The sequence below is a fragment of the Artemia franciscana genome, chromosome 3, assembly GCF_032884065.1.
Source record: "Artemia franciscana chromosome 3, ASM3288406v1, whole genome shotgun sequence".
Classification (NCBI taxonomy): domain Eukaryota; kingdom Metazoa; phylum Arthropoda; class Branchiopoda; order Anostraca; family Artemiidae; genus Artemia; species Artemia franciscana.
The window spans coordinates 15,702,675-15,715,154 of NC_088865.1; the positions used below are offsets into that span (position 1 = coordinate 15,702,675).

Genomic DNA, 12,480 nt, shown 5'->3' on the forward strand with positions numbered 1-12,480 from the left:
TAATAAATGGTTTCGCCTTTCTGATATTGGTGTTTTTGGCTTTTTTGCCAGTTTTTTAATTGTTGTACCTTTTTATAATTTTTTTTTTGGTTTTGTGACTCCGAAATGTGAATTCGTTCCTTCGAGGACTATGATAGACATTTTTTGAAATAAATATCTTATCGAAAAAAGGAGAAAAAATTGAATCCATTAAAATGTAGTGACATATTTCGGTTGAATAATGATTCCTAATCCTCCTAACAAACCTAGGACTATGTGACCCTTTCCCCAATTTATTAATCACCACATATAAATTTTACCTTTTCATTTATCTTTTCACATATCCTGCTTTATACAGAGATGTTGTGCATATTTTTATAAGACTTATTCTTGACTATTTGACAACAAATGAGTATCACTAAATATTCCTTCTCATATATATATATATATATATATATATATATATATATATATATATATATATATATATATATATATATATATATATATATATATATATATATATATAAAAATCAGTCAGTCGTTTTAGTACAAATTGAATCTTATAGACAGAAGACAGACAGCATGTGTAAGCAAGAAAAGAGTACATAACCAATCCAATTTTTGAATCATCTTTTCATATCTGTTTTGTTTTCAGTCACTATTTCGTAATCATTAAGATTACTTGTGATAATTTAATTAAGATAAACTATAATGACAGTTTTTTTCTAACCAATAAATTTCTCTATAACAAATTTATCTTAATTAATAAATATTTTGGGGAGACAAAATAGGACGTGGTCCACCTTGGTAAATTTTCAATTCAATCCCTATTGAAATATTAATGTTTCTTCTTATTTTCAGTTATCGACTCGAAAAAGCCATAGCTGTTCTGAAGCTTCAATGTTATGATGCAGCTCTGCGAGACTTGAATGAAGATATCTTGAAAACCAATGCTGAAGCACATTTTCTCAAGGGTCTTGTTTATGAAATACAAAAGGTAAGAATTGAATTCTTTTCTAATCAGTATTATATTATTTGTTGAAAAAACTGTCAAATCAACAACAAACAAGACTGAGCCCTTAAGAGAAAAAGGGAGAAAAGAAACAAACTATAACAACTAAACTGAAAGAGAAAACAAAAAAGGAGTCCGAAAATACAAAAAAAAAATGCAAATATAATCATGGAATCAGCTGTTTTGACCGGTCGAATAAATAAGTTTTTCTATTGCTCTTCGCTATCAGTTTAGTAATGACGTTGTCAGCATTGTCACACTTTTGAATTTTACAGTTACTAGTGATTCATATACCACAGGGCCAGGTAATGAATGATTTCCTTCCTAGTTGATTTTTAAAAATTTGCCTTATACGAAAGTGCTAAAAAGTTTATTTGTTGTTTACGTTTTTTTCTTATTATTTGGGTTTTGATGTGTCTTTATTTTGCTTTTCTAAGCCCAAGTGCTGCACCTCAAGCAACTCCACCTTTATTGTAACGAGTACTTTAATGAAAACATCTCCCACACATGCTTAAACATATTTGTTGTTTTGTTTGTGCTGAAATAATTTGTTTTTATGAAGTGTCGCTAGTCCGTTGAGGAGTAAAGTTAGCGAAGATGTCGAAAGTGACGTTCATATTTGGTGTTTGTAGAAGGGATTTTCAGCTAAGTAGTACTATGGTTAATAGGCTTAAAAATAAATAAAATGTTGAAATGGAAAATCATGAACTCATTAAAATTAGCATAAGAAAATTTAAACTCCAGGTCCAAAATAAAATAGAATATTGAATCATATCATTTATTGTAAAAATGACATTCTCATTGGCATGGCCTAAACATAGTATCTCATGGTAATCAATTAGTTTAAAAACGCTATAATCATTTAAATACTGTAAGAAAAATTTGTCGACGAGATACGATAAAATGCACAAGTTACGAATTATTGATATCAGAACTCGGCACAAAGCTTTGAGAATAACCTTCTGACCTGGAGAAAACAGGTTATTTGCTCCAGAAGAGGAGGTTGAGCCAAATTTCAGGCACAGTTTCTCAAGTCAGGCAAAAAGGGGGTCAAATTCAAATGCTTTTTGATAAAAAGAGTAAGCAACAGGGAACCTCCGTAGATGATTTGCAGTGATTTCTTTTGAACCCGTTCAATGTTATCATTTTCTTCATTTATCAGAGCGAAATACGAAACAGAACATGCATATTCTACTAGTGGGTGGATGAACGATCAAAAGATTATTTATTTTTATTTTTTTTTTGTACTTTGGAACTCAGAATTTGTTTAGAGTTTTCAGCAGTTGGAAAGTACCATTTGCCTTTTTTTACAATCAGTTTCCTATTATCATGCCAGGTTAGATCAGAAGATATCACTACCCCTAGTGGGGTAGTGATGCAGCTGAGGAGGTTTGGTTTTATAGGTAGTTTGAATTCAGATGGTATTTTCGTTAGAAATGAAAATATTATGAGAGTGTTATCTTCATTTATCACCATATTTAGTTTTGTGGCTTCACAGGCAACTTGTTCAATGTAACTGAAAGTTCGGCTTTTACCCAATCCAAAAATTACATTAACTGGGGAAAGATCATCTACATGCTTTTATCGTCTAGTCTGGTAGCTATTTAATTGATCTTGAGGAGGAAGCACAGACGATCGATCATTGTTCCTTGCATGACACCGCAGACAACCGGCAAAAAAGAATACAAATTATTTTTTATTTTACAATCTGTTCTCTGTTTGCTAGATAACTTTTTACAATGTTAATAAGATGTCGAGGAATATTTTTATCCATCATCATTTCTAGTAAAATCTTGTGACGAACAAAATTGACGGCTTTTTAAAAATCTATTGCAATTAAATATATCCATTTTTGGGGGTCATCTAGATGTTTTAATACGAAATCAAGTAAACCGATGAGATAGTGAATAGTTGAACAATTCGGGATGTTACCAATTACTTCTTATCAATTACCCCCGAAAGATATTTTTTAACCACAGAGCAGCAAAACATTCATAAACTCGGATCAAGATTGCTGTTAGTGATTGGCCTCACACGAAAGAAATCACTAGCCGCTCTTTTTTGGAATGGGAGGAGTGCATCCGATATTCCACTTTTTTGAGGAAGTATCCATTTTTAGGTATATTGTTCTAAATAATGTGAAGGGGGAACGACAATTTTTTCGCAAATACTTTAGTAAGGGCTACTGGGACATAAAAGGGTACCACTGATGTTCTCTTTAACTAAGAAAGTTTATTTCTAATCTCTAATACTGAGCTTTCATGTATTAAATTAAAATCTTGCTATGAATTTCGGGATGGTACTTCAATCGGAAATGAAAGTGGCTTCTCAGACGGCAATGGTAGATACGACTGTACGGTAGAAGCAAAATGAAAGTTTAGGTCTTGGGTTTCTCAGTTGGCTCCTCCTTCATGAAATCAACTTGTTGAGGGCCTCTTCGTGTTAAGTGTTCAACTTCACTGAAGAACTTCGAAGGTTTGGACTTACTTTATATAGTGATTTTCCAGCATCTGTTTAATTTTACAGTTCGTTTTGTATCTTAATTTCTTTGTTTCTTCTTCCTTTCCTTTCCAATGAAGTATAGTTTATTTTTAATGTTTTTTTTTAATCTCGGAATTTACATATGCTTTGTCACTTGAACAGACTTTTTTTTTTCAGGAAAATATTCAAATTTTTTTTTTAATTTGCTCATAGTAAATTCTCGTAAATTGTTTCTGAGACCACACTGGCTAAGCATGACAAAACTAAGAAAGCCGTAAAGAAGAGAAAACGAGGATAATAACAGGCAGTGAAAAATAGAATAAATCTATGCAGATATCTCGGTTGAGACCTCTTGTATCAGTAACAAGGATAACTGAATTACCTATTCATCGTTACTTAAAGAAGATCTTAATTCTTTTAAACTCTTAGGGTTTTTTATGTTGTCCTGTGGACTCTTATCTGCATTTTTATTATTTTATTCTGCACTGAAGACAGTTGAGCGGAGGTCTCAACCGAGATATTTGCATAGTTATCTTCTATTTTTCGCTGGCTGTTATCATCCTCGTTTTCTCATTTTACGACTTTCTTCTTTTTGTCATGAAAATTCTTTACCTACGAATTAAAATCTTGAGCAATCGAGACTATGGTTCAATATTGTTTCACTATCCAATCCTCAAACTGAAAAAGTTTCTGAATTCATAATTGGTCTTGAAGCTATTTGAGTTACTTAGTAATTGACTTTAAATTTTTCAATAAGTTCTTTAACCTTATTAATGCTATTCAATGCTATTCAAGGTTAATGCTATTCAAATCCTGCTTCAAAATGTTATGCGTGATGTCACAGATTGGCCTTAGTTGTACTCGATAATCGTACTATTTCGATAGTCCTGCTTTCTTTTAAAAAAATGCTTTGTGGTATAAAAAAGAGCTAATCATAAACAATCAATTACAAGTAGAAACAATAGGGAAATTTGTTTTACCATTCACTGTGGAATTCCAAGCTCTAAATGAATATGTCTGACCTATGTCCAAGGGTCATTCTCAGCACGACACAAACGAAAATATAAAAGAGAAACTTATATTGAAAACGGGTTTTAAAGCTAAAATTTCAATTTTAAAATAGCCCTAGCATCATGACTTCAGCAAAGTTCAACCAGGACTGAAGTCATGACGCTAGGGCTGTTTTAAAACTGAAAAAATTATTTTGTTTTGTTTTAAACTTCATATTTTAATGTAATTTTCTATTTTATATTTTCCTTTGTGCTATGCTGAAGACGGCCTTTGGAGATAGGGCTGAAATATTCATTTAGAGTTGAGTTTGGAATTCCACTGTCTTTGGAAAAATTTTTTCAATTGTTTCTACTTGTAATTGGTTGTTTATGATGCAAAGGCAGTTTGGTCTTCGTCGCTATTTATAGAGTTAATCACGAGTGGACCGAGGTCAAATGTGTCAGAAGAATCTAAAAATAATTTTTTATTGAACAAGAATGGGAATTGCTAACAACCAAAAATGGATATATCTATTGATTAATGCGAAGATAATATGTAATGAATAGATTTCAGAAGAAAATTGCCTCACCACACCTAAATATCAATAAAATATCGATATGCTTGCTTCTTTCAGAACTATTGCTCTGCTGCTGAAGGATTTCTGGAAGCCATTCGACTTAATAGTGACCACCAAGAGGCCCTTGAGGAGCTTCGCAAGATCCAACCTTTCTTACCGGATCGTTTCTTCGAAAATGTTTCAAATGGAATAGCTCTTGCAATGCTGAACATTGACAGCGACGTAAGTGTTTTGTTTTCAGTGTAAGTAGTAATGGAATATTGAGTGTTTAATGGTTTTGAGTAACTTTCATTCATTTTGAAGAGCTTGAGGCTTATGTTCCTTGCGAAAATATGCGATTTTGTGACAAGCAGGTGTGCAAAAAGTTCCAAAGCTGCCAGGAGTAGAATTCCAAAAGCTGGCTACATTTTAGCAGCACAACTTGTGTTTTGACAACTTTGCTTGAGCAAAAAGTATTTTTATGCGTAAAATTTGCAGAAAAGTAACAAATGTAACTTAGTATAGCTTGCAGTTAGAGATCTCAATAGTTTTCAGAATCCCAATTAACAACGTAATCTTAATTCAGTGGCAAGCCATGTACTAGCCATAGATATTATATTCCATAATTTTATGTGTACCATTTTCTCAAAAATACTATATCATATTTACTCTATTACTGCTAGTGGAGTATAGCATTCAAAGTATGAAGTATATTGTATATAGTTTGCTGGTGTAAATTTAAGGATGGAGTTGTACACTCCACTTCTTTTGGTATTATAAAAATAGTGCATACCCAACTGCAGGCTTAAAATTCATTGTTCACCATACTACAACTATAAAAAGCGACATGTGATTTTCTGGAAGAACAATATTGATTGGCAGCCTGGCAGTTACATGCATTATGAAACTGTGATATTCGTTTTGCCCTAATCCAATCCCCAAAATAGACAGAGAATTGTTGCTACATTGTAGTGTGGATGTTTTAGGCTACTAATCTTCCATGCTCCAACTTTCCTATTAGCTGCTTTAAGTGTATATACACCTTGATAGTTACCAGCCCTTTTAAGATTTTTTCAACTGACGAATAAACAGTTTTGAGAGAATTTGGTTATTTGCGCGATATTTGGACGAATATTCATTTTCAGTTGAAGAGAAGGTGAGTAAGTAAAAACACGTCCATAAGGATGAAGAATGACAGCGACGTAAAAGTAAATTTTCACATAGCGACAGTGAAACTCAATGAGCTTTCTGTTTGAACAAGTTTTAAAAAGGAGCAGCGTGAGAAGGGATACATCTCTTCTTGCAGAAGAAAAGAGATATATACATCTCGTGGAAGAGATGTTTCAGAAGAGATACGGTACAAAAAAGAATATCAAAAACGAAAATAGCCTTTTTTGTAGTTTCTCTTTTTTAGAGTTTTTGTTCTTGTTGGGTCGAGTTGCTTACAGCTCATTACTACGACCTGTTTGATCATCTTCAAACAAAGATATCAGTTTGCAGAGTAAGAAATAGTAACCAACCATTTGTATATATATATATATATATATATATATATATATATATATATATATATATATATATATATATATATATATATATATATATATATATATATATATATATATATATATATATATATATATATATATATATATATATATATATATATATATATATATATATATATATATATATATATATATATATATATATATATATATATATATATATATATATATATATATATATATATATATATATATTATGAATCATGTTTTGGGGTTGCTTCCGTTTTAATAAACTATTCCTCGAATTTAAATTGATGTATAGATTAATTTTTGCTCATTAAAAGGTGCAGAGGGGCAGGGCGGCAATTTTTACGGTAAGAAGATTTTATTTAGGAAAAGCTTTGAATTACCGTTCAGATTCTACTACAATTTTTTTTTAATTGTATTATTTTTATCTAAGGAATAGCCTTCATGCAGGGTTAGTAATTGCTCAAGCATTAGAAGTTGCGGAGGTAGGCCTAGGTATTTAAAAAATTCCAATGCCCTAATTTTAGCAAAATATATATTCCGTATACTTTTTGCATGGCGTTTGACAAGGCTATAGCTGTGATTTACCGTCTTGTTCATAAGTTTCAAATCTATCTATTCAATAAGCCAGACTTGTGATATTACTCAGACTTTTTCTGAGAGAATGACTAAAATTTGCTTAACAAATAAGAAGCATTTTCTATTTATGAATTCTTCTAAGAAAAACAAAAATATATAGTTCAAATTTCAAATATTTAAGCTATTGAATGATATCAGAATTGTTGTGTCAAGTTGAATTTTTAAAACATAAGAGCCACGGTAAAACAACATATTAAAAATTTAAAAACATGAACAAGTTGAAATTTAAAACATAAGAGCCACAGGAAAACAACATATCAAAAACTTTATAACGTAAGAGCCATAACAAAACAAAATATCTAAAACTTTAAAACATATACAAGTTGAAACTTTAATACATTAGAGCTACAGCAAACTAACATATCAAAACCTTTAAAATATAAACAAGTTGAAACTTTAAAACATAAGAGCCGCTGCAAAACAAAATACTATAAGACTATAAGTCGTTAAAGACTAAAACTGACTGGAACTAAAATTTAGGCTCATTTTAATCGTCTAGGCTCATCTCTTTTAATCGTCTAGAGCTGATCCAACCTCTTCAACATGGGGAGAAGGGCAAAGTAATCAAAATCTATTTTAATCGGCGTAATTGCTAGTACGGCAGAGTTATACAACAAAAACCTGGCCAACAGTTGCAGTTATAATATCAGGTGTATCGTATCAGTTGTAGTATGGCATCGAAAGGGCACAATGACCCCTGCTTGAGGGAAGGCCTACATTATTGTCATCTACACAGATAAGAATTGTTTGAGGAATTTCAGAGAAATTTCGTGGGGATTAGCAGCTATGAATTTTCTAGAGGGCCTTGAATTTGATCCAATTCCATTGTCACTTGCATTGCTTCGCAGCTGTTACCATTTGATTATAATCTCTTTTATATTTCATAGAGCCTTGACTCGGGAGACAACTGATTGTCTTGATGCAGTCTGGGAGATTGGATTTAACATGCTTTAACATAGTATTCAACGTTATATTGCATTAATGTTATATTCGAGTTGTATTTTATTTCTTTTTTATTTGTTCTAGCAATCTGAACTAAGTTCCAGTGTTTTTCTCAATGACTTGAAATTTAAGTCCCATATTTGATTGATAATTTTTGCAGATGTGTGGCAGGTTTGACCCTCAAGTTTTATCCTATGGATATTTATCACATTTTATTTATTTTATTTGCATATAATGGTCATATTCTTTATGCCTCCATTAAAAAAAAAATAAAGCTCTTATTACAGGACGACAACTTTTCCCTGCTGTCTGCCTCTGATTCGCTTTTTGATGATGATTCTGATGCTGAAAGTATTACAAAGGTCCATGTTCCTTTTAGTCAACCAAGGGCATACGCAGATGTACTGAGAAAGGATGGCAGCTCTGATGATGGGAAATACGAAGTAATTAAATGTTTTTGTGTCCATTTCAGTCTGATTAAGAGTAGTGCCACAAAGCCAACTGAGGCTTTTCTGCAGAAGCCTATCAATATTTACACAAAATCACACATTTTGGTGACATTAAAGACCTCTGGGACAGAGGGAGAAGGGGGAGAGTTCTTTAGCTAACCAGCCCACCCTTCAACTATAAATGCTCTTGATTTCTGATATTAAGAATTGATATTCTGTAAGAAAAAAACACGGATGAATATATATGTTGTTTTGCAAAAATGTAACTTAATACTACTAATACTACCACTAACAACTCACCGCAGCACCAAACCGCCTGGGACCAACACTGCTACGCATGCTGCTCCTCCATGCCAATCTATTCAAGCCTCCTTCTTTGAACCGTTCGAGGAAGTTCCCATTTCCTTTAAATATTTCTTTATGACATGACCCAGATGAGGACTATCTGCTTTCCGTTTAGCCCTAGACGGTTAGCCGAAAAGGACAGTCTTCGGCAATATGTCATCCTTCATCTGCAGAACGTGCCTTAACCATTTCAACCTTTCTTTCATTATAGCCCTAGAAAGCGGAATTGAACCACATTTTTCGTCCAGCCTACTGTTTGAAATACGGTCAGTCAGCCGGGTACCCAGAACGATCCGTAGGCAATTTCTCTGGAAAACATCTAGTAAATCTTCATCTGCTTTTCGGAGTGCATATGCTTCATTGCTATGTTTGACTACTGTCATCACTATACTTTCCAATATTCTTATCTGGGTTTGCAGACTTATCTTCCTATTCTTCCAAACTTATTTTAACTGTGTAAAACACCATAAGCCTTGGCTATTCTACTTTTAACATCTTCACTGCTCACACCGTCTTTACTAATAATACTACCAAAGTAAGTGAAGCTGCCCACCTGATCGATTTTTTCGTTACCCAACGTCACCTATTTCATCTTCATTTATTCCTAGCCTTAGTGACTTAGTCTTCTTTACGTTAATTTTCAAACCTATTCTAGCACCCTGAACTCGCAAAACCTCTAAAAGTTCATTCATTTTGCTAACACTTTCATCTGGCATACTTAAATCATCAGCATAATCTAAGTCCAGGAGAGGTTTTTCTCCCCATTTGATTCCGTGGTCTCCCATTGCCTTTCATGTACTCCTTAAAACAAAGCCCATCAAAGTGATCCATATAAAGGGGGATAGAACACAACCTTGCTTAACTCCTGATTTAATACAAAACCAGCTGCTAACTTAATTTCCTACCTTAACCGCAGAAGTGTTATTCTCGTACATAGCACTAATCACTTCAATGTATTTGTCTGGTATACCATACAAGGATAAGACCTTTTCTAAAGCTCTTCTATCAATAGAACCGAACGCTTGCTCATAATCTATAAAACTGAGGACTAAAGGTGTTTGATAACTAAGGCTCTTCTCAATTATTAACCTAAGAGTGAAAATTTGGCCGACACACCCTCTACCTTTTCTAAAACCGCACTGTTCTTATCTTGAAACTTTGTCTATAGCATCTCTCAGTCTAAAAAGTATCATATTACTAAGTGATTTCCTACCTACAGAGACCAGACTAATGCCTCGATAATTACGACACTCACTCTTATCATTTTTCTTATACAGTTGGTTTAATTAGGGTTTTTCTAAAATCGTTAGGTACTTTCCCTTAAAAAAAAATCCTATTCATAATCTTCAGTAACATACTTCTAACCAGCACTTCTATCAGCTTCTAGAGCCTTATTATTTTTCAATCCTTTTAGTACTGTCGCTAATTCTTCCTCACAAACCTATGGAGTGGAGCTTTACAGAAGACAGTTTATATCAGGCACGTACGCAGGAATATTTTTTTCCAGGGGGGGGTGTCCAAAACCTTTGAAACAGCAGATATAAAGTAGCCCTTTTTTTATTTAGTAACTAAATAAATGAAAAAAGCACGTATATTGGAAAATACACATTAACTTTAATCTGTAGTATTGTAGCGGATGGGCGAACGAGACTGAAGGCTCAAAAGTACATTTTAGGCTCAGGTTATGTTCATAGCGATTTAGAACCAGTGACTAGTCTATTATATCCAACTGAAAGGGAAATTTTAGGGTTAACAGTGCAATATGAATGCTGTCGGAGGGGGGGGGGGGGGGTAGTTCTTCTATTGTGAAAGCGTCGATTTTAATGAAAAATGATAGTTTCCAAAATTGATACATTAAAAGCTGTACTTTATCCTGAAAAGGGGAGATAAACGCCCTAATACCAAGGATAATTCTATTTTGTTGTGGAAAGCAAACTCTCTTTACGAAAAAACAAACAGTACAATCGCTAATTACTTCAAAGAGGGTAAAAAGTTCGACAGAAAATGGGTTAATAATTGGGCAGTGACTTGACTGAATAATTGCATGCTGTAAAATAAAAAAAAAGGCTTCACACATGTATCTAGATTCGTAATAAATGTCCTACTTTTGCCAGAAATCCCAAGAAACCATGGGGAAATTAAACACTTCACAAAATTTCGGGGGGGCGGGCCCGAAGCCCCCCTCCCCCCCTGCGTATGTGCCAGGTTTATATATATGTTCTCCTTAAACTATTATTCTTTCCTTTCATACTCTTCTGTGATCATAATCTGAGCTTGATGATGAAAGAAGACAATGAGATCATTGTAGTTTCAGGTATCGTTTTCTTCTTCGCCTACATCGACGCCTCAGAAAACTTTGTCATCAATCGAGTTTCCTTCTTCCGATGACTTATCCAGTTCGAAGCAGCTAAAACCTTCAGAAAAGGGACGATCTGAGCCAAGTGAAAAATCGTTTGCTGCCGTTACTGCGAGTGAAATTGAGAAAAAGCCTGAGACAAAGGTGCCAAATCAGCCTATCAATCCCCAGAAAGAGTGAGTATCTATATAAATTTTAGAGGATTATTGTTGTTTTAGGATAACAAGCATTTGCATTTCATATACATAAAGCCTTAAAATACTGAGGACAATGAAAATGGTATTTGATAGATTGAAACCAAGACTGCATCCACGGGGGGGGCTAGGGGTTTTGACCTCCTCCCTCCTCTTCAAAATTTATGTCTGACCCATAAAAATGCATATAAATTTTTTTAAATCCTTCTTTAAACGTTTTTACCCCCCCCCCCCCGAAGCAGCATTTTGGATACGGTACTAGTGGAAACTATATCTTTAGAAATTGGGAAAAATCGGTACTTCAATTCTTGAGACATTCCTCCATATAATAGTTTTGTAGTTTTTGGTAGTAGCGAGCGTAAATAAAAAAAAAGAAACCAAGGTAAAAAGAGCAAAAAGTAAGCTAAAAGATATGGTCACGAACAGTTTAATAAGGTGACCTTAAACAGCTTTAATGGCCTTTAACAGCTTTAAACAGCTTTAAGGCTACCTATTAAGGTGGCCTTAATCTTTAGGAAGTAATCGAAAAAAAATCGTTGCTCCTGCTCCTTGCTCGTGAATTAGTGTCCTTTATGCTTGGTGCTATCAAATCAAGCATATTATAGAGATACTACCAGCCTATCAGAGAAGGAGCTAGAGTTTCAGCACCCCACGATAATGTCGTTACCAATATAAGGAAAAACAGTTCAACTTAGTGCCCCCTATGAGGCTGCACCGGGGCTACCGCCTCCTAGCTACGCTTCATCGTAGACCTTAGTTCTTCCAGTACCTCCATTTGGCACACATTGCGTTAGTGAGTATCCTCCAATGCTTCCTCGAGTGGATTATATTTATGACAAAATTAAGGATTGAAAGTAGACTTATTTTAAACTATGTTTCATAGCTCGACTAAGCGGGTGATTTGCTACTTGTATCTGTGTTACCTGTTTGTGGATATTTGCCAAGTGAAATACCAATTAATGTAACCAGAAGTGATTGCTGTTTCATTTCAAGGCGCTG

At 33.7% G+C, this 12,480-nt stretch overlaps 1 protein-coding gene across 1 annotated transcript in view; it reads left to right on the forward strand.

The window, feature by feature from the left end:
* The window catches only part of LOC136024935 (uncharacterized), a gene marked incomplete in the record, with an annotated part of 44,768 nt that overhangs the window by 16,589 nt on the left and 15,699 nt on the right, over positions 1 to 12,480 (forward strand). The window contains 4 exon segments of the mRNA XM_065700522.1: positions 844 to 979; positions 5,100 to 5,264; positions 8,425 to 8,580; positions 11,240 to 11,463. Of these exon segments, the coding sequence (XP_065556594.1) occupies positions 844 to 979; positions 5,100 to 5,264; positions 8,425 to 8,580; positions 11,240 to 11,463 (681 nt within the window).